At 37.4% G+C, this 27,961-nt stretch overlaps 1 protein-coding gene across 1 annotated transcript in view; it reads left to right on the top strand.

The window, feature by feature from the left end:
• The window catches only part of THSD7A (thrombospondin type 1 domain containing 7A), a gene marked incomplete at both ends in the record, with an annotated part of 363,343 nt that overhangs the window by 187,476 nt on the left and 147,906 nt on the right, over positions 1–27,961 (top strand). Inside the window, 2 exons of the mRNA XM_080936262.1 lie at positions 130–378; positions 2,913–3,094. Coding sequence (XP_080792388.1) covers positions 130–378; positions 2,913–3,094 — 431 coding nt within the window. The remainder of the gene's footprint in view (positions 1–129; positions 379–2,912; positions 3,095–27,961) is intronic.

The raw sequence follows: 27,961 nt of genomic DNA, 5'->3' as shown, positions 1-27,961 counted from the left end.
GGTTAACATATTTTCAGTGATACTGTAAATTGTGTGTCTTCATAGAAATTAAACAGTCCAACCTGATTTTATCCTGGAGTCTATAACTGCCTGCTAGACTAAGGTGAAAATATCAATGCTTTGTTCCAGCTTTTGCCAACAAGAGAGAATGCCCATGACCTTCCAGTCCTGTGTGATCACCAAAGAGTGCCAGGTGTCTGAGTGGTCGGAATGGAGCCCATGTTCAAAAACATGCCACGATGTCACATCCCCTACAGGCACTCGAATAAGGACAAGGACCATCAGACAGTTTCCAATTGGAAGTGAGAAAGAATGTCCAGAACTTGAAGAAAAAGAGCCCTGTCTGTCTCAGGGAGATGGAGCTGTCCTCTGTGCTACGTGAGTAGAAGGAAGAATGTGGTGTGCTCAAATGCCATGCCCCTTCAGCTACAAATGCCATGCCCCTTCAGCTATCTGATGTCACAAATATTTAATATTTGTTATATTGGTATTTTGACTCAAATATTAGTTCAGACTAAATAGTATGGAAATGACGAGGTTTCTTGCATGTTTTAAGCAGCAAACTAGAACATCTCATTACATACTTTATGCATTAAAGTGTACTTCCTTTACAGAATGAAAGGATGTTTAACAGCTGCGCCTCCAGATCTTTGAGAAGGCTAAACTTTTAACAGCGATTCTCTTAGTGTAGTCTATAATATCAGTTGGTGATTAATTGAGTTGATGACACGCAATGAGAGTTTTAGGCTGGGTGGCTGCATATGTCTCTCTTGCAATGATTCAGTACCATGAGTAGAGATATAGGCAGTAGGTGAGTGTGTCCATGTTCCAGTAATTTGTTAACTTGGTCTTTGGTCCACCATTTGTCAGCCTCCAAGCTTCTAAAATCATAGATTCCTATGACGTACTAAAACTCAGAAAGGTATGTAGCAATTTTAAATAAGTAAAGAACTATATCAAAAATAAATGGCTTTCAGGTGTTATTGGGGATGTTTTGTTTATTTATTTGGTTTTTTTTTTTTGTTTTATTACCAGCCTATATCATAGTGCATAGTACTTAATAAATGTTCGTTGACTTCAGATGAAGCAAGACTAGCTCTGAAATATTTGCCACTCTAACCTTGTTTTTCCTTAAAAATACTACTATGAAAATATTACAATGACTTACCCTAACAAAATTTCTTTTTTTAGTGTAGAATATTATGAAGCAACTTAAAGATTTTTAGTATGAACTGGGAGCTTATCTTAATAGTTCATAGATTCAAAGGAAATGGATGGAGTTTAAACTTCATAAACCACTGACAAATCAAATTAGTGCCCCTGGTATACCTAGGCAGGATACCAAAATAGCCATTGTTTTCATGAAGCCTTCTACTACATTTTGAGTCATCCATAGTCTGCCCATATAACAAGGAACTAACAAATCCTGGAGGTACTACTGACTATGATGGTTCTTTTCTATTAAGGAGTTGAAGGACACTGTTCAAACTTCTAGGATGTTGTTTCTCCCACCAGTTTCTTCTGATTTTTGTCTAACATTGGTGCCTCTATTTTTAATCTCTTCAATTTTTCATGTACCATTAATAAAATAAACAGATATTTTTGGTTGTCTTTATCTTCTCCATTTCCTAAGGAAGCACTTTCTTTAAAATATATCAATCATTTATATTAATCAAAGTCTGTCTCCATTGCAGAACTCATTATATGATTTAAACTGGAATCCCTTCTAGTTTTTTTTCTTATAATTTCATCCTAACAGCCATAGAAAACTAGTTCTTTGCTTTTACTTTTCGGTACACTATTCCTACCACCAACTATTAATGATCCATGTTTCTAGAATTGTTTTTCCTTTGAAACCAAGTGAGTGCTCTTCTTGATGGCCCAATCCCACAATTGTACAGCCTCAAACCCCCACTTATAAAAATGAAAATGGTAAGCAATCTCATCTTCACTGGCAAATTACTCACCATTGATGGAGCCAAGCACCCAGAACAGACATCTAAGGGCACCTTTAACCTTTCTGTCTAATTGAGATAAGCACATCCATTTATATCTATGTGAGCTATTAATCTGATCCATGGGGAAGTGCCTGGGTTAGACTGACAAAGTGCTACTTGAGCCAATTCCTCTGGGCTTTTAAGGTATCTGTTTTCCTAGAGGTGGAAAATGCTATCATTTTCTATTGTTTGTGACATGAGGAAATGCATCCCTGTCTATCTCCTTCTAGGGAAAGTAAGGCTGACAAGCCCAACATTCCTTTCACATAATAATTTTGACTGGAGCTCTAAGAATCAGGGACAATCTCTTTTGTGCTCTACTAACAGCGCAGTCAGCTCTTTCCATCGCTTCCTGGCATTCATCAGGAATTCTGGGTTCTACAGAACATGTGCATGAAAATGGTCTGATTCTTGACAGTAATGAGAAAGCTCTAAATTGCTGTTATATTTTTAAATCCTAGCATGCAGTTAGAACTTTGCTCCAATATGAATACGCAATTTTCATGCATTTTTATTAAAAGCAAAAACAAGTGTTTGGGCTCATCATCACTTATAATGTTTGCTGTTCTCAAAGCCTGCCTTTGTTTATAAGCACCAAGAAAGGGTGATCTGGAGTTCAATTTAATTGCACATAAAATTTAATGTTTTCAGCATTATGTTCTTATTTCATAAAATATTGATAAGTAACTTCCAGCAGTTGCAATTAAAGCAGGCACACTCTGCATTTAACCCCTCTAAAGGGGGCCTAACTGAGGACAATGAAGTAAGTGGAACCGAATCTGTCTTCATCACACTGGGAGTCTATACTGGATCCAGAGGAAAAGGTTTTGTGAGTTTCAGTATTAGAAGACCAGAGAAGGATGAAGAAACATTTTCCTGAATAATCACCTTTGCCACCTCATTCTCCTCATCTAGGTATGGCTGGAGAACCACAGAGTGGACAGATTGCCATGTGGATCCTTTGCTTAGTCAGCAGGACAAGAGGCGTGCCAACCAGACCACCCTCTGTGGAGGTGGTGTCCAAACCCGGGAAATATACTGCATACAAACCAACGACAACTTGCTCTCCCATGTAAACACACAGAAGGACAAAGAAGGTACATGGTACTCCTCAAATGGCTGACTCATGAAGAATGAGCAATTGGAATGTAGACAGGTCTTCAGAGGTGGACAGAGTTCCTACTATTCGCACTGTGCTTGGAGTTCAAGCCAGCTAAAGAGTAACCTAGACCGATGTAGGTAAAAACAAAACAATACAGCTCTAGCTTTGGTCAGGTTTATTTTGTTGATAGGTTTAATTAAAATAATAGTAAAAGCCTTTTGAGTCAACATTTTGAAGGGATAATTAGTATAAAACTAAAATGAAATTGATTACAATATGTTGAATTGAATATAGTACAAATATATAAAATAAATAATGGATAGGAAGTTTATAATCAACGTTTTGAAAAATTCCCTTTGATAACCTATGATTAAGAATAAACTAATGAGGATACTAAAATTTTCTATATATCTTGGGTTTTTATTGATGTTATTTTGTTACATGTATTATATGTAGTTTATTATTTGTATATCATATTACACAGATATACCATTATATATAGGCCTCCTAAATACATAAATGAAAGCTGCTCAGTTTACATGTTACTTGGATGTATATGGTTTCAGAGCTGACCAATGTTTGTCAGTTCTTCCCTAGAGAAGAGTATTTCTTCTCTTGATTTTCTTTGGTTACCTGAAGCTCATTGTCCAGCATGGAGTCTCCATGAGTTGCCCCATTTCTATGTTAACATATTCACTGCTGCTGTCCTTGTTCAGGACCTGTTTAGGCAGATGTATAGATGAGATTTCCTGGATATGGTTTCTCTGACCTTCCTAGGAGACAAAATATCACAGCAAACTTTTGTTTCCCTGACTCTTACAACCTTCCCACTTCCTCTGAGTTTTAGACACAAGAATGCTCATGTCTCGTACTGGAATCTTGCCAAATACTTGTGAAGACATTGATCTTGAAAGAGAGCCTCCAATCTCTGCTTTAATAAACCAACATAATTCCTGACTACATTCCAAATACTTGTCTTTATAAGCAAGGGAAACTATCACCCATATTTTATTTTATTTTATTTCTTAATTTCAGTTCAGGGCTGGATGGATAAGTATGCAAATGAGCAAGTGTATTCAAACCCTGGTCTACAATAGACTCCACATCATTATAGGCTCTATTTTATACTGAGCACTTTTACATACTTCTCACATGCCCATTACCTGAGTACCAACAAAACTCCCAGAACTAATCGATTCAACATTTCTTATTGGGTATCAACGAAGATCCAAAAATATATAAAATAGTGAGCATAAATATACAAGCACAAATTTCATGTCATAAAATGGTTGGCTTCCTCAGGATGGTATACAAAACAACAGTTATGACCTACTGTGATAACCTGAAAACAACGCCTTAGAAAAACTATTGAGAATGGAACTTGAGCGGAATAGTGGCTAACAAGCTACTTAGAGGGGGGCGGGGCTGTGGAGCATACAGGTATCTTCAGGAAGTGTGTATTGGTCAGAACAAAGGGATGCACAGAGCATGGTGCATTGGACAACTGGGAATAGAAAAGACCTTCCTCCAAAGTCTATAGGTTGACGAATGGGAAAAACAACGACAAAAACAAAAGCTAGAATATTTAGGGAGGAATTCTGATCAAGAATAATCAAGGGGGAAAAGGGTCAAGAAGAAGGTAGACAGAGAAATGTGCCATTTTAAACCGAGAGTGGCTCCCCTGCCCCAGAAAAAAAAAAAAAAAAAAGTGTCAGTGAGCAAAGAAAAGCACTGAAGTTTTGCAGCTTTCAAAATTTAATAGTTCAGCGTCCAATAATTTTCCTGAGCAAGCCAGCTCACTTGTGAATACAGCCTTAGGATATATGTTACTACTCAGGTACCTTTAGGTTATAAGGTGCTAGCATAAAACCTAAATGTTAGTACATCGATATTACAGCTACTGTAATGGCTGCCCTGTTTTGAAACTTTTAGGTAGACTTGTTACAGTAGTCTTTCAGAGTAGATCAGATCTTAGTATCTGCGTGTCAATTATGTCTTGTAAGTTATTACTTTCAAAAGATCTTGCAAATTCTGATCAGCCACCCGTCATGTTTTGGATCATTTTTTTCTTCAGAGTTCCTCTTTCTACTTCACTACTGTAGAGAAGCCAAAGAAACAAACAGGAACACAGAGTATCATTGTTAAACCAGAAGTCACACAAATAGATAGGAACATAAAGAGTATACTTGTTAAGAGGTATCTGTTAGAATAAAGTAATAGATAGCAATAGATAGCTACAAATATAGAATAGATAAAAATATAGAATAAATGCAAAACTAATTACTTCACTCGAAATGAATATTTATAACTGGAATCTGTGGTGCTAGGTACTTGACATGTGTATTTCTCTATAGGCTAAGAATATTAATACACCTCTGAGTTTGTCTGTTTGATTTTCTGATTCTTCTTAAAAGGTTATATTTTTCTTCCTCAAACTATAGAAATTGTGACTTCCCCCTTGGAATGGATCCAGTAAACCAACACCCCAGGGGTAATGCATGTGGATCACAAATACAAGAGAATGAAGGATGATTAGACTGTCCTCTGTGAACATTGTTTCTAGCCTGTTTTTCTTCAATATATAGGAAAAGGTCACATTTCATTTATAAAGAGATCGAGACAGAGAGACAGGAAAGAGGGATGGAGGGGAGAAGAGACAGGAAAGAGGAATGGAGGGGGGAAGAGAGACAGAGACAGAGAGATATAGAGAGACAGAGATGGAGGGAAAGAGGAAGACAGAAAGTGATCTCTAATCACTTCTTACAACCAAGCTCCATTGAAACACAATAATCTCAAGAAATTCGATTGTATTGCCATGAACATTTTAAGCCCTAAACAACTGATATATCACTTATTTTTAAGAACAGATATCACACTTTATTTTGCAGGTTCACACTGTGATTTATAGTAGAGTCGTTTTCACAAGTAACAAGTTGTTTTTTAATGTAAGTTGAAAATAGAATAATTTGACACAAAATATTTTTTTACACACACACACAAAGTTTGATATGATGTTCACATAAACATCATTATTTTGGGAGGTCTCAATATGACATAGAATGCTAATGAACATATTATCAGAGAAATAGAAAGAGAGAAGAGCTTTGTGTACGGTACTAATCCCCTCTTATCACAGAAGGTAACTATCACAGTACATTAAATGTCAATGGTACACCTTTCCTGTCCATTTCTTTTGAAATAACAGATTGGTGGGACATATTTCAAAAATGTGCATTAGAGTTATTATGAGCCTGGGAAGGTCCCCACAACTTTATTGATGAGATGCTTATCCATCTCAGAAAGAGGGCTTACTTTCACTCTTAGGATCCTAGAAATATGCCAAGCTATCCCATGGCATACAAACAGTCTCCTGTTTCTGGGAAGTCATTCTAGGTATAGATTACAGGAAAGAATAATCACTGATCTCTAAGACTTTCAATGTGTATTACTATATTTTATATATAATAGCCATTCAAACAGATATATACAGTCTGACAATAAACACTCTCAGTGAGAGAAATTAAGCATATTCCACAATTTTTTACATTCCGGGTTGTGCTTGAGTAAGCCTAACGTGCTGCACTGAAACAGAAATAAAAGGCATACTGTCTACATTTTTTACATAAACTTGCACTGTAGACATTGTGCAATGTAGTTTATAGGATAATAAACACATAAGAAAACTCTGAAAAGTCAGATCATCCTTGCCAGTGAGTCCTCTGCCTTGAACAGAAGCAGAAGGATTGCCACCCTCTGCAATTTCCTCATGAATACAGAGAGAACTGAGATGCTCAGGGGTTTCACCCAAAGGGACAAATGTAAATAAGTTCTCTCCTGGTGGGAATTAAATTAAGGTAGCTAGTATTTTACCCAGAGGTGACTTTTGGGACTTTTCGTGGGAGGAAGAACCCGCCCTTGAGATTTAAGGAAGTATTCAAACAAAAATGCAATCAAAGGAAAACTGTACTGGAGAAGTTCCAAAGTCAGCTAAACATGCAAACAGTGACACCATCCCTTTGGCTTAGGTCACTTGCTCAGTGCATTTACAGGCACCACTGTAAAATGATACAATTTGTATGAAAAATGACTGCTCAGATGTTTAATGGGTTTCCTCTTTAAAAACCCTTTAAAAGAGGGAGAGACCACATTCATACTTGGTCTGCCCATTGCTGATCAAGAAGAACTAATACCACCTCTGAAGTTGAATAGAGGTATTCAATTGAATGATGAGTCAATGTTATGTATTTTGACCATTTGGGGCACTTAAAATTCTGATTTTATTTTAAAAGTAGTTGAACATTTAAAAGCACATTTATTCTCCCTTCTCCAGTTATAGTAGCTAACCTGACTATATTTTCTACTTTCACCCTTAAGGCAACTTTCAAAGGAGACTGAGACAGAACTCAAACTGGGTCTTTGGTTCTACCTTTCCTTGTATTTTTCTCTGTGTCATTTAACTTAATTTTTTTCTGAGTACACATTCCTATAAGTAGCTCTCCCATTCCATTTTCCGCAGGATGACAGACTACATTATCTGGAAATCATCTTTACAAAATTACGTGGGGGCCCAGGATACGATGCTATTTCAAATGCTTTTAAGAGCAGATGCAAAGCTTTGATTAGGGATTCCCAGAACAAACCAGCAAAGTTATGCTGATGCTTTCTGTGGTTGTCCTAGGGAGGGAAATGGTAGAGGCTGAGGGTTCTGCATTATGGTGACTTAGGGGCAGTAAGCGGATAAGCAGCATGACACAGAATAACACACTGCTGTGTCATCTAATGAGGTTAGAGCATTGAGTGCTTCGGGAATCCCAGCTTCTTCCAGGGAGCTGACAGCATTGCAGGTCAGCCTTAGCCTCAAGTTGTAAAAAAATGAGCCTGTCCAAAGAGACATGGCAATCAGCCCACACCCAGGCTATTTTACTTCCAAACTGATGGTCATGTTGGGAGTCCTCAGTAGAGAAAATATGCTGGGGAAATAAGATAACAAATGGTACGACCCGGAGAAACAAAAAGCAAAGATTAAAATTATTAAAGAATGTGCCTAAAGACAACACAAGACTTCTATTGTACAGGGTACCAACCAAGAATGCACATTTCTATTTCTGTGAAAAATATCATGGGCATTCACATTATGTTGAATCTGTAAATCACCTTTGGTAGGATGATCCTTTTCACAATAATAATGATGCCAGTCCCATGAAAGTGGGTGGTCTTTCCATCTTCTAGTGTCTTTCCCATCATTCTTCCAAGATGTAAAGTTTTCATTGTAGAGGTCTGTCACCTCCATGGTTACACATGTTCCTAGATTTTTTTTTCCAGCTACTATAAATACATTTGTTTCTGTGACCTCTTTCTCAGCATGTTTATTATTGGTACCTAAGTTGATTTCATATACTGCCTCTGCTAAAAGTGTTGATCATTTCTAGAAGTTTTCTGAGAATTGATTTTGCATAGTGTGTTTAATATGTTTGCAAATGTATTATTTAATCTTTCCTGGTTTCTCTCTCTCTAACTTCCTCCTATTGTCTTTATACTTTTCTAAGGCTTCCAGAACTAGACTAAAAGCAGTGGGGCAGTAGACATTTCTGTTCCTGTCCTGGTATTCTTTCATATTTTCTTCACTTGATATTATGGTTTTGATGTGTTTGTCATATGTGGTTTTCATTACGATGAGTATATTTCCTGTAATCCCATTTCACTAGAATATTTGTCATGAGAGCATATCAGAATTTTGTTAAAGTCCTTTTCTGCATCTATTGAAATGTGTATGTGACTTTTGTCTTTACAATCATTTTTAGTATTTGAAATATTATCAGATTAAGTATGTATGTCAAACCTTCCCAATAACTTCTGGTTATAGTCAACTTAATCATGGTGTGTGTGTGTGTGTGTGTGTGTGTGTGTGTGTGTGTGTGTGTGTGTGTGTGTGATATACTTGTATTCAGGTCAAAAGTCTTTGCAATTTTTCATTTATTACTGATATTCCTTTTATTAGGCTTTGGCATGAGAGTAAGAGTGGCTGCATAGAAGGTGTGTGAAAGTATTTGGCTTTTGTTCTATTGTTTGGAATAATTTGAGAAGGATTTGCTGGTTGGGATCCTGGATTAATGATGTCATTACTACAACTACAAAATCGACTGATTATTTAATGCATTGTATTTAATAATATAATTAGTGATGCTATATTTGTTTAGAAAGTCCAACAGAAAATTTTTTTTACTATGGAAATAACATAATTAAAAGAATAAATGACTAGATTAATTAAATGATATTTGATATGAAATGTTCTTTAATAATCATAATTTCCCAATATTTTGTGCAGTATCTTTAGAGTACAAAATTATAGTAACAAGTATAAGACTCATTAGAATTATAATCTAGTGGTACTTTCAAGTGATTAACTTTTTATTGTATATCCTTCGTATTTATATTTCAAATGTTATCTCATTTCTTCCTACTCCCATTGCCCTTCTCCTCCCCTTGCTTCCATGAAGATGCTTCTACTCCCAACCTCCCACTCCTACCTCTGTGCCTAAGCCTTCACTGGACCAAGACCCCTCTTCCTATTTATGCCAGACAATGTTATCCTCTGCTACATATGCAACTGGAGCCATGGGTCTCTTCATGTGTGCTCATTGGTTGATGTTTTAGTACCAAGGAGCTCTCAGGGGTTTGGTTAGTTGATATTGTTCTTCTTCCCATGGAGTTGCAAACCCTTTGAGCTCCTTCAATTCTTTCTCTAACTCCTCCACTGGGGTCCCCATATTCAGTCCAATGGTTAGTTGCAAGCATCCTCCTCTGTGTCAGTACAGCTCTGTCAGAGCCTCTGAGGAGGCCTCCATATCAGGCTCATGCCAGTAAGCACTAATTTGCATCTACAATAGTGTCTGGGTTTGGTGGCTACATATGGGATGGATCCCCAGGTGAGGCAGTCTCTGGATGATCTTTTCTTCAGTCCCTGCTCCACTATTTATTCCTGTATCTCCTCCAGTGAGCTTTTAGTTCTCCCTTCTTAGAAGGACTGAAGCATCCACATTTTGGTTTTCCATCTTTTGGAGCTTCATAAGGTCTGTGAATTGTTTCTAGGGTATTCAGAGCTTTTTTGTACTAGTATTTGCTTATCAGTGAGAGCATACCATGTGTGTTTTTTTTTTTTTTTTGTGACTGGGTTACCTCACTCAAGATGATAATTTCTAGTTCCATCCATTTGCCTAGGAATTTCATAAAGTCATTTCTAATAGCTGAGTAGTGCTCCATTGTGTAAATCTACCACATGTCTGCACGCATTCCTCTTTTGAATGACATCTGAGTTCTTTCCAGCTTCTGGCTACTATAAATATGGCTGTTATGAACATAGGGGAACATGTGTCTTTGTTATATATTGGAGTGTCTTTTGGGAATATGCCCAGGAGTAAAATATCTGGATCTTCAGGTAGTACTATGTTCAATTTTCTGAAGAACAACCAGACTGATTTCCAGAGTGGTTGTACCAGCTTGCAATCCCACCAACAATAGAGAAGTGTTTCTCTTTCTCTACATTCTTGCCACCATCTTCTTTCACCCAAGTTTTTGATCTAAGCTATTCTAACTGGTGTAAAGTGAAATCTCTGGTCAATTTGATTTGCATTTCCCTGATGACTAGGGATGTTGAGCATTTCTTTGGGTGTTTTTTGGTCATTCATTATCCCTCAGTTGAAAGTTCTTTGTTTAGCTCTTTAACCCATTTTTAATAGGATTATTTGATTCTCTGGAGTCTAACTTCTTGAGTTCTTTATATATATTGGATAATTGCCCTCTATCAGGTGTAAGATTGGAAAAAATCCTTTCCCAATCTGTTGGTTGCTTTTTTTTTCTCCTTGACAGTGTCCTTAGCCTTATAAAAAATTTGCAATTTTATGAGGTCCTATTTGTCAATTCTTGATCTTAGAGCAAAAGCCATTGGTATTCTGAAATTTTCTGTCCTGCCTATGTGTTCTAATCTCTTCGCCACTTTCTCTTCTAATAGTTTCAGTGTACTTGGTTTTATGTGAAGTTCTTTGATCCACTTGCACTTGAGCTTTGTATAAGGAGATAAGAATGGATCGATTTTCATTCTTCTGCATGCTGACTTCCAGTTGAACCAACACCATTTGTTGAAGAGGCTGTCCTTTTTTCATTGAATGTTTTTAGTTCCTTTGTTAAAGATAAAGTGACCATAGGTATGCAGGTTCATTACTGGGTCTTCAATTCTGTTCCATTGATCTACATGCCTGTCTCTGTATCAACACCATGCAGTTTTTATCATGATTAATCTGTAATATAGCTTGAACTTAGGGATGATGTTTCCCCTGGAAGCTCTTTTATTGTTGAGAATAGTTTTTACTATCCTGGGTTTTTTTTTTTTTGTTATTCCAAATGAATTTGAAAATTGCTTTTTCTAACTCTATAAAGAACTAAGTTGGAATTTTGATTGGGGTTGCAATGAATCTGTAGATTGCTTTTGGCAAGATGGCCATTTTTACGATGTTGATCCTTCCAATCCATGAGACTCGGAAATCTTTTCATCTTCTGAGATCTTCCTCAATTTCCTTCTTGAGAGACTTGAAGTTCTTGTCGTACAGATCTTTCATTTGCTTAGTTAGGGTCATGCCAAGGTATTTCATATTGTTTGTGACCATTGTGAAAGGTGTCATGTTAAGAAGCTAGAAAAATACATTATTTTCAACAATGTGAGTTTATTTCAATATTTATAAACATCTAAATTAAATCCCTAACCCATACCATAAAATTAGTAGTTATAATAACATTTATGATGATTGGTCATATTTATTAAGGCTCTTTGCTAATTGGGGTGGGAAATCGTCTGATTATTCAGAGAAGAAGCAGGTGGAATTGGGTACTTGACACTGAATTCCCTCCATGTCTGTCCTTCAGTATTACTTTCCTGCACCTATGTGCAATTTATAGTTCAGGATTTTTTTCTTGGCATTCTTTCATCTGCTAAATGGGTTGTAGTTGAACAGCTGTTCTGTCCCACCAAAGTTTATTATGTTGGAGACAGAATTTTTCAAAAATAGTCTTGATCCCTGTCATCAGAAATCTTAAATCCTGACACTCTTGCATTTGCAGACTTTTCTACTTGAAGGTTAGAACTTCATGAGTCTCACATTGGAAGTTTCTGTAGGCATGATCATTTAGGTCTTCACAAGTAACCTCTGGGTATGCCACACTGCAGCTTAACCTTCAGAAAGATGGTCCATATTGGTTAATTTTTTACTGTGAGAAAATATCTATATAGAAACAACTCAAGGGAGAAAAGATTTATTCTACCGTAATGTTTGAGGTGAGACCCAACACAGTTAGGAAGGCATGGCAGTTGAAGTATGAGACTGCTGAACACATTACATCCAGTCACAAAACAGAGAGAAATGAATACTGGTGTCCAAGTTGCCTTCTATTTTTTATCCAGTAGGAAACCCCAGCCAATGAGTTGGTACCACCTGGAGTTAAGTTGAATCTTCATATCTCAAACTAAGCAATCTCCACTGAGATTATAAACTATCTACATAAGCTCTTTAAAAAAACTAACCCAGATACTCCTTTCTCAGCTGATTCTATATCTTGTCAAATTGATAATCAATTTTTACACATACAAGGACATATTTATCAGGCAAATGATTGCTCTCAAAAGCTTATTCCCTCAATGTATATTGTTCAAAAACCACCTGAATACTTTAAATACAGATCCCTGACATTGTTGCATCATGGTAACTGATATCATGATTCACTTCTTGCACATTAGTTGCTAAGCATAAGGAAGAATTGAGACTCTGGAGGAGACAGATCCTAGGACTGAGTTCCAAGGCTGATACAATGTTTTTGGTTTCCTGGTTGTTAAGAAAAGAATGACTGAAGCCACTCAGGATTTACTAACAGAGTTGGAGAGAGCTGGCATGTGAAGGGCCCTAAACCTTAAACTTCTTTTATGTACCTCAGTGAATCTTTCTTTAAGTCTAACACAGTGTACATGGGCAAAGAGCATCACCACTGTAAGATGAGACACAAGAGGTCAAGTATATATGTCCAGGAAAGCCTCCATCCTATACTTCTTATACTAATACCAAGGAGAAAGCACGGACAGAAAGAGCCAACTGCTTGTTTTCAGAGGTGAGGTTGTCTAATCTACACTCACCAAGTCCTATTTCAGGTCATTTGGCTGTTCTTCTGTAAAAATCTGTTATATCTTCTGTAAAAAAAAAAAAAAAAAATTCTGAGAAATTTGGAGACGACAAAATTATTTTATTGTTCACCAGTCCTATTTCCTGAGATGGAAAGGGTCCACAGCTGTTAGAACAGGACTTCTCATTAATAGGAGAAAGATGGAGGATCAAATTTCTCCTACCATGACTCGATCAACTGGCCCTGCTTTGTATTCCTCTAGTAACCCTTAAGCATTATTTTGTGAAGTCTGTTGTGGATGACTGATAGCACCAGTAGGAATCCTGAAACTAGCTCTCAGGGATGTGCACTGGAGAACGAACAGCGTTTCTTCCAGAGGCACACGCCTGCTATGTAAGGTTGTAAAAGAAATGGTTTGTGCCTGGCACTAGCTGTTCACTGCCTTGCTAATGATTACTCAACAGGGAGTAGGTACTCTCTCTAGTGTTAACTGAGGAGTACAAACTATATTGTGGAACTCATTAATATTTATTCCTTCTAAAAGCAATGGGCAATAAAAAGGGAAATAAACTGGGGAGAATAGCAATAGGGAGAGAAAGCCATGACAACAGATTTATCTTGGAAAGGTTTCACCATTTATCTCGCACACACACAAAAAGCCCCATTCAAAATCAAGGATCCATATTATTGTATTATTACTCTGGAGCCCAGCATAATAGCTACTGTTCCACAGAGTCATTTTTAAAACATAGGTGTTGACACAGTGCAGTGTATACAAATATGATATTGTTGGTTTATTGATTAAAAATTAAATATTGAAGATAGTTCATGACTTTTTAATATTATTATATTTTATAGTGACATGCATTTGATATATTTCTTTATCATTTTATACCTTTGTATTCAGCAAAGCTGCATGGCCTCAGTGTCAAAGTTTATTCTTTTTGTATCCACAAGGAAGAACATAAACTCTCTTGAAGATAATGTGCCCCAAACACAGACCGATCACATCTATTAGTCTTTTGTCATTTACAGTGCCTTTAGCCACTTTCCTGACTATTTAACTATCTATTCCCGCTTTAAGTAACTACATGACCTCCAGACATCTTCCTTCATTTACAGTCCATAACGTTCTTATGGTTCTGAAAAAAAAATTATCAGTTCACTGTAAGCAGTTACATTCTTTTACAATTACTTCATGGTTATTCATCTCAATCTTTCAAGATATAAAGCTTCCAAGAGAGGGCCTGGCGCTTTCTCTCCATCGTACTTCTCCATTATAACCCGTCCTTCCCCCTCAGTGTCCAGGTACTTTTGCTCTTCTGTCATTTGAAAATGGGTTTAAGGAAGGTGGAGAGCTGTCTTCAGTTAGAGCCAAGTGAACTTACTGGGCATTGATTTACAGACTATCATCTTGAATCAACCTACTTGACCTACTGACCACACCTTCATTTCCTTCTCTTTCCTCTGACCAGATTTAATGTTACAACATATTTGATGTCTACCGTTAAAATGGGATTTTAGTTATATAACAAATCAATATATTGTTTTTCATTCATATATTTGCCTATCTGAGTTATTTGGGAAAAGGAGAAAAAAGTTTTAAAATAATAGTTTTCCTCCAATTCTTTGCATAAAATAAAAAACAGTAATTGTATGTTGGCCTTGAGAAACCCAGTGGCAGATGTATTATGCAGAGAACCTTTATAAATACATCAGCATATGCTTACATTATATATAAAATTACTCCTTTCTTGGGAAAATATAGACTTTTCCTGGGAAAATAGAGACTTTTTCAAAGCTTTCGCATTATTCTAAGGCAATAAGGAAATATGGCTAATTTTATTTTAGTAGATATTGAGGACATAATAATTGCAGTTTTCCTTCTTTGTGAGTCACTGTTTTGAGAACTTTATGAAACACAGCATTGCCGAAAGGTTTTAAAAGAAATGTTTGTAATTATATTTCTTGGTTGCTCTGAAAAAATTATCTTCACCTTTAATCTGTAACATTCAATCCCACAGAATCCTTGGGGTTCTAAAATCTCTGTATCTAAGGAAACATTATGACTGTAAACTTTAATTCTTATTAACATAAAGTTATAGTGAAAGAATGGAAAATACTTGGGAAAAAACTAATTCTTTTATCCGTTTCTCCTAGAGCTGTTATATGCAATGACTTGGATCCATTACATACTAACTCCTTGATGTACATCAAGTGTACTTTGAAAAAAAAGGCTCCATTTCAATGACAAAGATGGTGACTTCCTACTGGCCTCTAAGAATCTACAATAAAAAAGAGAGCAAAGTCACCAATTTGTTGCAGTAGACAGTGTTTCTTCCATAATTATATGACTAGATGGTTAATTAGAAAACATTTTCCCTGACATTCTGAAATAAGAAACGACAAAGCTCAGACTCAAAGCCAGTTTTTTCATAACTAAATATAACCCCTATTCAAAAATATTTTCCTGCCCTGTGAATCTGATGTCTTGTAAATGCACCAGCTAATTAGTTGTTCATGACTTTCTCAAAATTCGTATTATAAGTTTACAACTAGAACTTGTTACCTAATTCAAGAAATGTATAGAATCATCTGACACACGTTTGAATTTACCTACTAGTTAAAAATCCTCTCTCTTGACACTTCTCCTTTGTTTCAAACTACTCATGTAGTGATACTTAAAATCATGTCACCTCTGATTACTGTATTTATTTCCATATAAGAAAGGAGAGCACAGTGGGCATTGGGAAGCATACCACCAAGTGAAGATTTCTTTTTATCTGGGTAGAAACGCTGCCTGAGGAGCTCAGCTCACTCGTGAGCCATTAATGGTAATTTTCTCATGAAGAGTGTCTACTATAAAAAAAAAACAACATAGTTTATGGAAGACTATTATTGTTCTATCTTTAGCAAATTGCATGCAGGGAAACAAGAACCACAATTCATAACTAAAAGTGGTGGCTGGATTCTGTTAGTGTGAAGTTTAGCCTTGAAAGCAGTTCACACCAGGCGATGGAGTAAAAGACATCAAGGTAACTTCTTCTTTTAATGGCATAAATGACGGTAACTGATTATTTTTAAAATGAAAAACAGCAGCTCCGTAAGTTCTGACACCTTGGCTCAAATAACCACAACAAGGCTCTAGACTGGTCTTGTGAACTTTCTAACTGAGTTGGCCTCAATAAGTTCTTTAACTCGGTTGCCTTTAGTTCTTTTTGCAGGGGTGAAAGACTTTCTTGAACTTTTTCCCACCCAGTTTGTCACCTTCATTTGTCCCATCCTTGTTCTGATCGTGTTGCGCTGTCATGTTTAGGAGACGTTATAGGTGTCACTGCAGATGTTACAAGGAGACAAAATCTCATAGCCAAGTTCCTGATTCTCTGGCTCTTACGGTCTTTTTGCCCGCTATTCTGCAATTTTCTTAAGCTTTAGATGCAGGAGTGTTTTGCAGATGTATTCATTGGGGCTTGGCTCCACAACGCTGCATTTTGATTGGCTGTGGTGTCCTGAGTAAAGCTGGAAGCAAAAGAGGTTGTCCGCCAGGGAAGTGCACAGCAGTTTGTTCCTCAGTGCTAAATGCTTAGCCCTGCAAACATACAAAGTAATGTTAAATAGACTCAGTAGTTTAGGGACATACATGTATATACAAATACATATAAGTGTGAAAAAACAATTAATGAAAAAGAGACTGTGAACACGATAGAGATTGGAGAGGGGAATAGAAAGAAATAAACTGAAGGTATGAAATGAAAATACAAACTCAAAAATAAACAGCAAAAAAAAAAAAAAAAATAACAAGGCTTAAAAATAAAAAAAATAAAAAAAACTAGTACCATACATTTTGCCTGATTTTCCTGCATTTCTGTGGTAAGAAACAGTTTTCAGGGCTAGAGAGATTGTTTGATGATTGAAACATCTTATTGTTCTTCCAAGGGATCTAGGTTCAGTTTCCTCTACCTAAATCAGGTGGCTCACAAGAACCATAACCACAGGTCTATGGATCTGATGCCCTCTTTTGGCCTGCAAAGAAATGAAATGAAATTGCAGAATAAAAACTCATTCAGGAACACACTCACACAAATAAATAGAAGCTAGAGGTGCAGTCTTCAAAGATATTTTTGTTCAGTTTACAGAAAATGTATTAAAATATATTTCTGATTATTTTGGGCACTAACATAATAAATCCTACAATTAATTTCACAAGAAAGGCTCCTTTGAAACAATTTCTACAGCATTGCTACTGTATTAACATAAAAGTATAGGTCAAGAAAGGCAAACAAGTGGGCTCACACGATATGGCATAGACGCATAGGTCTCCACTAAGCCAGACAGTCCACAAGTGGAATTAGAGGACTAGCATTCATAGATGAAAGTTTTAAGACTTTACAAAGGCATAAGCTTGCATAAAATAGCATCTCTCTTCTAGACATGCATCGGTCCAGGGACACATAAAAAGCTTACGTAGTCAGATGTGCACAAGACACTAATTCTCTATGCCTGCAATGCCCTCTTTATAATAAACAGCAGGCATTTTTTCTTTCTGACCCCCAAACCAGAAACTGGTGCTTTTCCTCCACACTAGTTCTTGTTACATCATGGGCTCAGTGAACTTCACAATTAGTTCTTTTTCCATTCATTATTATAAGCTTAGAGCTAGAACCTATGATGTCAATGCAACAGTTCAGGAGTCAGACTTAAACATAACTAATTTAGTACAAAAATATATGTTTGTTTATCATTTTATGTTGCAGACCACATAAGAACACTAATTTGTCTCTTCTAAAAGATGATATTATTGTTAATGCTGGATTCCCCTGGTATGTTGTATAATTTTGCTATGGCTGGTAACAAACATAATAAATTTGAAGACCTTCAATTTTCTCTGACATAATAATGACTGGGAGTAAGGAGATAAGAGGAATGCTTGTTGCTTATAGTATGTGAAATACTCTTCTATGTGATTATTTGCTGATTAGACCATACACCTAGGAAGCAAGTACTATTATTACTATGTAATGATGAGGTATAAGAGGAGTTAATAAGTTATATCCACGATTGTCAGTCAAGGAAGTCGGAACCTACCTTTTAACTGCAGTGCTAACAATTGGGGGTCACTAATAGTAAGCCAATTTGTAATTAAAACAAAAACAAAAACAAAACACTTCCAATCCAGGTACTAATTTTAGAATATGCACCTTTAAAAAAAATTCTAATTTAGTCTGAAAGCCAAAGATCTCTTAGAGTTATGCCTTTGATGGTCCCCAAACATTGCAGTTAATTCATGTGTTTATCTTCTCGAGTCTTCACTTGCTGTTGAGTCCTCTGTGCACTAAAGGCATTAATCTGCATGTTGAAAACAAAAATGCTAACAATGCGTACAACATTCTCTCTGTCACCACGTGATTTTCACGGAAGGAACTGGATTCTAAACAAATAAACAAGAAAATGACATATAACCTTGTGCATTGTACAAGGGATTAAAATAGGGTGACTAAAGCAAAAAGTGCACACAGAAGTGAAGCCAGAGTATCTATAAATGTGATTACCAGCTTATCTTAACTTTACCAGAATGTTTTTCAAGATCTAGGGACAGAAGCCCTAAAACATGTATAATTGTTAACATGAAATCTAACAGTAAATATTCAAAGGGATCAGCACAACAAACATTTTTGGCTTCTGTTCCCTGCCAAAATAATGTGACTGGACCCATCCCAATAAATACTCTGAAATTTGACAAAATAAGGAAAAATAGCTATTTTATGCCCTAAAAATAAAATGAAGCAGCAAATGTTGTACACATTGTGAGCAGAGCTTTACAGTTTCTGTGTTTTCCTGGATGTTCTTTTCTACCACAGCGAAGAAATGAAGAGAGGAGTATTGTGCAAGGGTCAGTTGGGCAAAGCAGTGAAAACGAAAATCTACATTTAATGTTGCTGAAGCCGCTGGGGGAATTTCAGGACAGGACACAGAACAAGAGGATCTGCATTACAGGCCAATAAGCAGAGCCCAGTTGTCTGTGTATGACTCTCAATAAGTCTTCAGGCAGAGCGTGGCTGTGCTTGTGTAGGAAGAAAGCCTTGAGGCACAATGGTGGTCACCATTTTCTGCAAAACAGAGAAGTAAGTTACAGTCAGTCCAGTGCTAAAGTTATCAAAGTTTGAGCTAAGAAAAGGTAAAAGATGCTTGCTGAGTTACTCAGATTAAATGTAGGGACAATACTGTCTAAGTTCAAATTTGAAAGATATGAGTCCTAATATGAATGAACCTGACCTGGAAACATCCCTAGGATCTTCCAGCAATTTAGTGTGCCAAATAAACTTAATATAAAGCCATATAAAGACAAGACACCCCCAATCCAAAACAAACATACAAACAAACAACATTAAAAAAAAACAAAGCAGCAGGAACAACAAAACACTAAAATGACCCAAACACCAGAACAAGTAAACAAAGACTTTCAGAAACACCCTCTGAAAGCCTGTCTTGGCAAAGCCATCTGGAAGAATGACTACATGGGCCTATGAGGATCCATGTAGGAATGTGATCAGAAGCGATGCTCCAACTCTCCAACAAACAAACATAGAGGGGGCTTACGGATTGGAGATTGAAAAACAGACATAAGTCTAAGTGGTGGGAAGGAAACTAGAAATTATCCCGTTTGAATAAATGAAAGACTCGTTGATCTTGAAGACATAAGTAGAAACAATAAGGTCTAAAGGAAAGAAGGACAGGATAGTGAAGGGGACAAAGAACAGGACTGTCAGGGACTGCTAGGCTGCCAGAATGAGGAATACTTAGTAGGGATATTTCAAACAGAGACTGGACTGGCAGAAAACATGTTAGAATGAATAGCATTCAAAATGTATTATATTTGTAAGAAAAAAACAGCTTATAGATTTATGAAATCAGCATGTCTCAAAAAGAAAGCATAAAGTAATGGGGTGTAACAAAAAAAAAGAAAAAAAATCAAGTGCAATTCACGTATGTGAATGTAGGTAACAGATGAGGGTTGAAATTTTGTCAGAGCCTTGAAACAATAGGATTTTCCAAAAAAAAAAAAAAAAAAAAAAAGAGTCAGAGAAAATAAATTTTTATTATAGACTATGGCAAGCTGACTTCTTGAAAGAAATGGCAGCCCAAAGCATTTGTTATGAAGCACTTGGGACAACACAGAGTGAAAATACAATGTGTAGCTCATGTGATCTTGGATGATTTATTACATCTCTCTATGAAGAATATTAGTGAGATTTTAAGTGAGAGAATCCATGTCCTGCAACGGGAATCATGACAGACATACACCAAGTCCTCCTTTAATAGGATCTGAAATCTTGGGTAAAGCCAGTGACTGAGAGGACATTCTCCTTCAGCAAGAAGGCTAGACAAAGTTCAGGGGAAAGGCACGTTCTCTGTGAGAACGGAGCCTACACAAGTAAGGATGCAGGGCTCTGGTTCTCTCTTCTGCTGAGAATATGACTAATTTCTCCTGAATCTCTCACCTCCCCCATCTCCTCTGTTGCAGAGAGCCTCATCATGCATAACTAAACCACACAGTCTTCAGGAGAAGCTCACTTCCCATTTTATATCAGGAGCTTCTCAAATTTGTTTGGTGCCAGGTGGTCAGATCTAAGTCTTGATAAATTAATGTGGCTTCCCAGCTGCAGTACAGCTGAGCCCATTGGAGAATAATTCTCTAACCAGAGAAAGAAGCTGAGAAAACCCAGCCCAAGAGAGTCCTATGAGGATTCCAAGAATGAACTCAGAGATGATCACAAAAAAAAAAAAAAAAAAAAAAAAAAGCTAAATGCTTTTGATGCCAGATTTCCGGTTAGAGATGTACGTCCTGGTTTTCTCAGGTATTCTTTTTCACATAGTATAATAACAGATTCCTTAATAAGACCGTTTATTCTGCCCCATAACCCCAGTGAGTTACTATGCTGACACACAAGCCGATGGATATTTAAAAATGGGGCTGTCATTTTATCTTTGAGTGACATGAGACACTAGAAAGCACAGCCGTTCCATTTCTCTGTGCGATATTTGAAAACTCACAGAATTGCTCTGGGAATAAGTGGGAGGTCTAAAAGCTGAGGGCACTCATCCCTCTCACAGCGCTTGACACAGATACACTCATTTTTTTATTGTCAGAGGAGAAGCAATTTTAAATACATGGAGACGCTGAGCTTAAAATATATAATGATCATGATAATAACAATAATAGCAACAGAGACTAAAACTAACATTGTTGAATTGCAAATGAAGGTTTAGAGAAAAAGTCTGGAAAAAATAATTATGATACTTAAATACCATTACAATAAAACAGGCCTGCTGAGGGAGGAGAACTGCAAGTTGAAAACCTTCCAGGGTTATAGAGTGAGACGCACACAAGCCAGGGCAATATCGTGAGACCAGGTCTCAAAATTTAAAAGTTAAGCCAAAGTCTAAAATTACTGCTCAGAGTCGGTACATTTCTAACATATGCAAGGTCCTGGGTTAAATCCACAATACTAAAGACAAGTGTGTGTGTGTGTGTGTGTGTGTGTGTGTGTGTGTTATGTATGTGTGTGTGTGATCTACCATTACAACCAAACATGAACATGAAAAGTAAAATGCTAAAAGAAAAGGAGAAACTTTGAATGATGACAGGCTTGATGTCGACTTTAACATGAAAGGCACCGAGATATTTAATTAAAAAGGTAAATGTTTTCACAATAAATTGTAGAGACTCTTGATAAGTTGTAAGAGACAGTCTCAATTGAAACTGATTAAAACCGGGACATTAAACAATCAGCAATAGTAATGATCTGAGAGATGAAAGGAAAATAATAAAACAGACCTAGGGTTCAGACTATGTGCAGTAGTTGTGAGAAAAGGGATGGAACTGAGCACTGCTTTGTAATTTACATTTTCATTTAAATCACTTGAAAAGCCCTTAAAAGTCCTGCTGTTCAGGCCTCATTCTGAACCATTACCCTAAACAGTATATCTAAGAGAGGAATTTGGGCATCAGTGGTTTTAAAACATCTCCAGCTGATTCAATGTACAGCAACACTAAGAAAGACTGGATCGCAGGAAGTGCAATCCAGGGAGTCACCAAACAATGCCTTTCTTCCTGGAGTATTGTGACTTACAGCCCCCAAAGGACTTAACTCGGAGACTGAAGACTGGAGACACCTAAAACCCAAAACAGCTAGAGCCAGTCACTAGGGATAATCAGGAATGATGGCTTTAAGGAGCTTTCTCCACCTCCCCCCATCAATCCTACCTCCCCCCCCCCCCCCCGTTACTTAGTAGGCTACATTTATTTTTATTTTTTTGCCTGAAATGAGGTTGTACCAGCAAACAAAGAAGTGGGAGCAGGGATCATCCTTTTAGGGAAATTTCTGGCAAACTGTGAGTTCTGCTTTAGAATTTCCAGCATCATTCCTATGAGCAGTTATATTAGGTTGAATACATTATACATCCAAGGAACTCGGTTTATATACTGCGGTAAATAAAAATGGGGATTAGGAATCTGGAAAATATCTACAAATCTTTCACCACTAGAAAGAAGTAACATACCCCTTAGGGAATTATCCTTGGTGTCTTGTAGCCGAAGACAATGGTACGCGGTTTTTCCCTGGTGTGCATACAGCTGCTCTGGAGTGCTTATGGTTAGATCAGTCACACGGAGCTTTATGGCATCCTGTGGCTCAATTTCGCTACAATTCTGAAACTGTTTTGAAAGAACAGTCTGAGTATTTCTGCATGGGGATCATCTGAAAAGCATTTTCTAAGTCCCCATCCCTATATCATTCCTGGGTTTTCATCCAAGAATAGTGAGCCTGTGTTTTCGGGGTATGATCCCTAGGAGTGCACTCACTGCAGCCCAACATCTGCCTCGGGTACTAAAACCTGAAAGACTGCCATTGCAAAGTAAGCATTGGCCACGAGAATTATGGTCTTCTTGCAAAAAGCTGTAGTACCACGCGATGGTTTTGTCTCGGCAACGGTTGGTGCTTATTTCCAAGGAATGCATGTTAGAGTTGAGATGGTTGTAGTGTTTAACTGCAGGCTTTTGAAGGCGCCCGGACAGATTTGACAGACACGTGTTTCGAGCACGGTAAACATCATCAGCACGCCGCATGCTACGGGCTAGCAAGGCGTGGACACAGGAGAACGGGATTTTCTGTCGTTGAAAAGCGAAATGTTGTCTTTGAATTCAACTGCCAGTTCAGTTCCGAGCTACTGAAGGGGTGGGGGGGGGGGGTGGATAAAATGAAGGTATGGCAGAACCAGAGAGGAAGCGAGGATTGCTGTATTAAATGTATGACATACTGGAGGAGGTGCAGGATGTAGACAACACCTCAGTCCGGGTAGTCAAGTGCAGGAAGAAACAGGCCAGTGTCAGTCGTATGCGTGAGACACTTTAACAAAAATCTCTGGCAGTGTTCTTGTCTCACCTCTTTGTTCCATTTGCTAGGGAAATCCTCCTGCCTCTACATTCTGTCTCTGTTATATACTACTATCAGCCCTGGGGCTAAGCCCCTTATCCTGTGTTGTAAAGATTTTTAACAAATATACCTGTCTGTGTCTCTGTCTTCTACAACTGATATTCTACCAACCAACAGAGCATCATTTGAAGTAGAGGCACATGTCACATTGTTTTGTGAGTCACCCTGTTTGTAGAAGTTTGCTTTAGTAGCCTCAGCCGACTGAAAAGCACTGTCATTGGAGGAGCTGCATTTGAGGTAGATCAGTGTACCAAGCTGGTTGTAGATCTGGTTTGACTGCGTATTCATTTTTTCCCCCAACGCTTACTTTAAGAAGGTTGTACTTCATCAAAATTCTAAATGCTAATGCTCTGTCATTTTGTGGCTAACTTGCATGTTAGAAGCTGACTATTTTAATTTAAAGTATCTATTAACACCTCTTATAATGGCTCTCAGTTAGGGCCATTATAAGTGGAAATTTGAGTCAATAGGAAGTGTTGAAAGATTTCAGTGGGAGTTTTTCGGGGTGCGGTTCTACATTGTGTCCTGTTTAAAAGAGGGAGAAGCAGGAAAAAAAGTATATTTTCAGAGCAGCAACAGATGGGGTATCTGTGTGGATGGAGACTCTAGGCAAGCTGCTGGCAGAATGTGTGGGGTTTAAATACTAACATGATTGGCATTGCTCTAGAGATGTGTGTTTTGAAGAACCCGTGTTAAGTGTTATTTTATGAAACAGGGTCAGTGAGGAAAAAAGAAATACCTACTTTTGTTTCTATAAGTCCTTAAATATACTGTTTAATTCTGCCTTATGAATCAGGACATGACCACAGTTACTTGCTATGGATTTTGTGTTGACTTTTCCCCAACATAACCAATGGAAATAGGAAAAAAAAAAATACCCCATGGGCACTTGAGGTAAATGAAGAGGTCAGCCAGAGGCTCGGCCCTTAAAGACATTTTTATTTTCCCTGAGGGTAATGCTACTGTGCTGAATGAATTGGACAGACCAAGGCAAGGGACAGCTCCTGTAAGACAGAAGAGTCTGTGAGAAGTAGGAAAGAACCAGTTTCACCTCGTATTTCAGCTCAGAAGTGAAAGTTAAAGCCAAGGGTCCCAAAGGGATCCCTAACTGGATGCTTTCCTTCTGATAGTTTGGGAAGTTGCTGCATCGTGGTAACAGAGCAGAAGCAATGTGGTCTTGCTCTTGCGTGGAGTCCTGCACATCAGAAGTCCTCTTCTATCTTTTAAGACACTGCTGATAATCTATAATAGGAGAAATCCAAAGGTTCAAGCAAGACAATTCACAGAGTTCAAGTTCATCTAAGCTGGCTTTCGATATAGTATGTGATTTTGTCTTGAAATATCCAAGCAATAAATAGAATAATATTCTTAGTGTTGATATGCAAGTTTCTTTGTCATGCGCTCTCAATCTCTTCTCTTCCATAACGTGACATTAAAGCTAGAATCTACAGCAGATAAAGATGGGAAAAGAATATTCTTATTTCAATCAGGGCACCAAAATCCTGTTTTGGAGTGTTTTAGGAGAACCTTATGTACATTCTGAAATTGCTCCATGATTACTTTCACTCTACAGTCAGGAAGCAGATTTTTAAAAATACAGTAGTAACTCCTAAGAGAGTGACACTCAAATGAATAGCCAAGTAGTAAGTGTTTTAATGAAATAAGTAAATGAGGAATATTTACAAACACCTGATTTATGATCTCAACACCATTCAAGACGTTATCCTAGTCGTTTGAGCACTCTCCAGAAAGAAGTCTTTGGTCAACCACAAATGGCTTGAACGAAAGTCAAGGCTAATAGATACATGGAATTTGTTTCTTGATCCATTCATCTGGCCTGTGTCTATTGATTGAAGAACCGAGGCAATTAAATTTACAGGTGTTATTGGAAGATGGCTGTTGATTGCAGTTTTTATGTTTTGTTATTGTGTTCTCAGTGGTACTGTGCATTTCAGTAGTTATAGCATTTTGGCTTCATTTACTCTTCTTTCTGTTATCCACTTACTATGTCTGTTCTTCTCTACGGCCCTGAGTAGTGCTTCATGTTCTGTATTTAGATTGGTTGTTACGGTATGCTGAATACCAATGCTTTAAGTCTGTTTATATCATGGAGAGCTTTTCTATCTTCTTCAAGGATGGCAGATCATCAAGCTGGACCAGCCATTGTGCTCTTTTAGAACTTAGAGTGCTTTTCTCCAGGATTTTCTGAATTTTAGAGTTTTCATTGAGAAATCAAGTGTTAATGCAATTTTCCTTTGTATGAGTGTGTGTGTGTGTGTGTGTGTGTGTGTGTGTGTGTGTGTGTGTGTGTTTCTTTTGTAGTTTTCAATGCTCTTTATTCTGTAATCTTTGAGTTTGAACTTTGGTATGCTGCAGAAAGTTTTCTTTCTGATATTTTCTATTTGGTGTAGAATGTGCTTCTTTCTGTTTGTATAGGTATATCTTTTCTTAGTTTGTGTAAGTCTTCTATAATTTTGCTAGAGATCTGCTTTGGGCCATTGATATAGGATTCTTCTTTCATTTATTCTTAGAAGTCAAAGGCTTGCTCTTTTCATGGTGTACCACACTTCCTTCACATTCTTTTCCTTCATACCTTTTTTTAAATTTAGGTAGTTTTTTGTAAATATGTTTTTAAAAATAATTATTTATTTACCTCCCAAATGTTGTACCCTGCTCCTTGTATCCTTAACGAGAGTTCTTCACCACATACCCATCCCCTTTGCCTCTGTGAGGCATTCCCATTCCCTGGGAAATCAGGCCTCTACAGGATTCCTCTCCCATTGAACACAGGCAAGGCAGTCCTCTACTACATATATGCTGGGACCTTGAACCAGCCCATGTACCCTCTTTAATTGTTAGTCTCTGGGATCTCCCAGGAGGTTCAGATTTGTTGACACTTTTGGTCTTTCTATGAGGTTTCCATCCCCCTCTTTCAATCCTTCTCCTAACTTTTCCATATGGGTCCCCACAATCAACCCAATGGTTGCGTGTAAGTATCTGCATCTGGCTCAGTCAGCTTCTGGTAGAGCCTTAGAGGACAGACATGCTAGGCATGCAAGCACAACATAGCATCAGTAATAGTGTCAGGGTTTGGTGCCTGCCTATGGGATGGATCCTAAGTTGGGTCAGTCACTGGACAGCCTTTCCTTTGGTCTCTGATCCCTTTTTGTCCCTAAATTATTTTAGAAATTTGGAAGGTCGGTTGGGGTCCCCATCTCTCCAACAGACATTTCTTTAGGAATGGTAAATTTGTAGGAAGAAATACTAGCCTCGAGTTTGGTGGTAGATTTGCATGTTTACACTGAGAGAGGGATCAGGCAATCTTACTTATTTAGTTTCTGTCACAAAATGTTCAGGGCTTGGTTTGGTAGAAAGATGCCTGTAATAATCAATGTTCCTATAGGTTCTGTGAATATGAGTCCTAGCTAGAGGCTGGAGGTTAAGCACAAGCAGAGCTGTCCAGACTAGGCCAGAGTACTGATTATAAAACTCTGGATATATCCTAGAGGTTTAAGATGGTAAGTAGAGAGTATTAGGTGGAGTCACTTGTATAGATGCTGCCACAAGTTATGCAGAACATAATAGAGAGGTTGAATATGGTACTGTAAGAGTCCATAGGTAGTAGATAAGCCATACTGATAAGAGTTTGAAACGAGAGCAATACAAAAAGAGATTGCCAGATTGAACCAGGGCACTGAATAAAGAACCCAGGTTATGTGTGTTGGACAGGTATACTTTTCAAATTTACACTCTTCTGTAACATCCAATGTCGGTATTCTGACTATGGTATTATATAAGAGTTTATCACATCTTACCATAGTAAAGTGGATATAATGGGCACAGGATACAATTATATGAAAATAAAATATTTAATTTGAAAATAATATTGACCATTAAATGGGAATAGAAGTCTTTCCTTTATTGCTTGCTATGATAGGTTTTCAAGGCTCCCAAATAATTTAGACTGACAAATGTGAATTAGTCTCATTGTGTGTTAGATTTTTACGATTGTTTTGGTATCCCCTAGAAATTCAACCACCATAATCTCATACAGCTTGTAAATTTAATTTTGTTTAACTCATATGACAAAAAGGTGTTAAGAACTCAACAATAATACTCAACGTATTGCATACATTTTTATCTGAGTCGTGCTACAAATAAAATCTAAGTGATAAAATTATACAAGTGATAATTAGCCAGTCTGAAAT

This window comes from Micromys minutus (assembly GCF_963924665.1).
Source record: "Micromys minutus genome assembly, chromosome: 23".
Lineage (NCBI taxonomy): Eukaryota > Metazoa > Chordata > Mammalia > Rodentia > Muridae > Micromys > Micromys minutus.
Note: the sequence above shows the minus strand (reverse complement) of the source record. Positions and strands in the feature narration are given on the sequence as shown.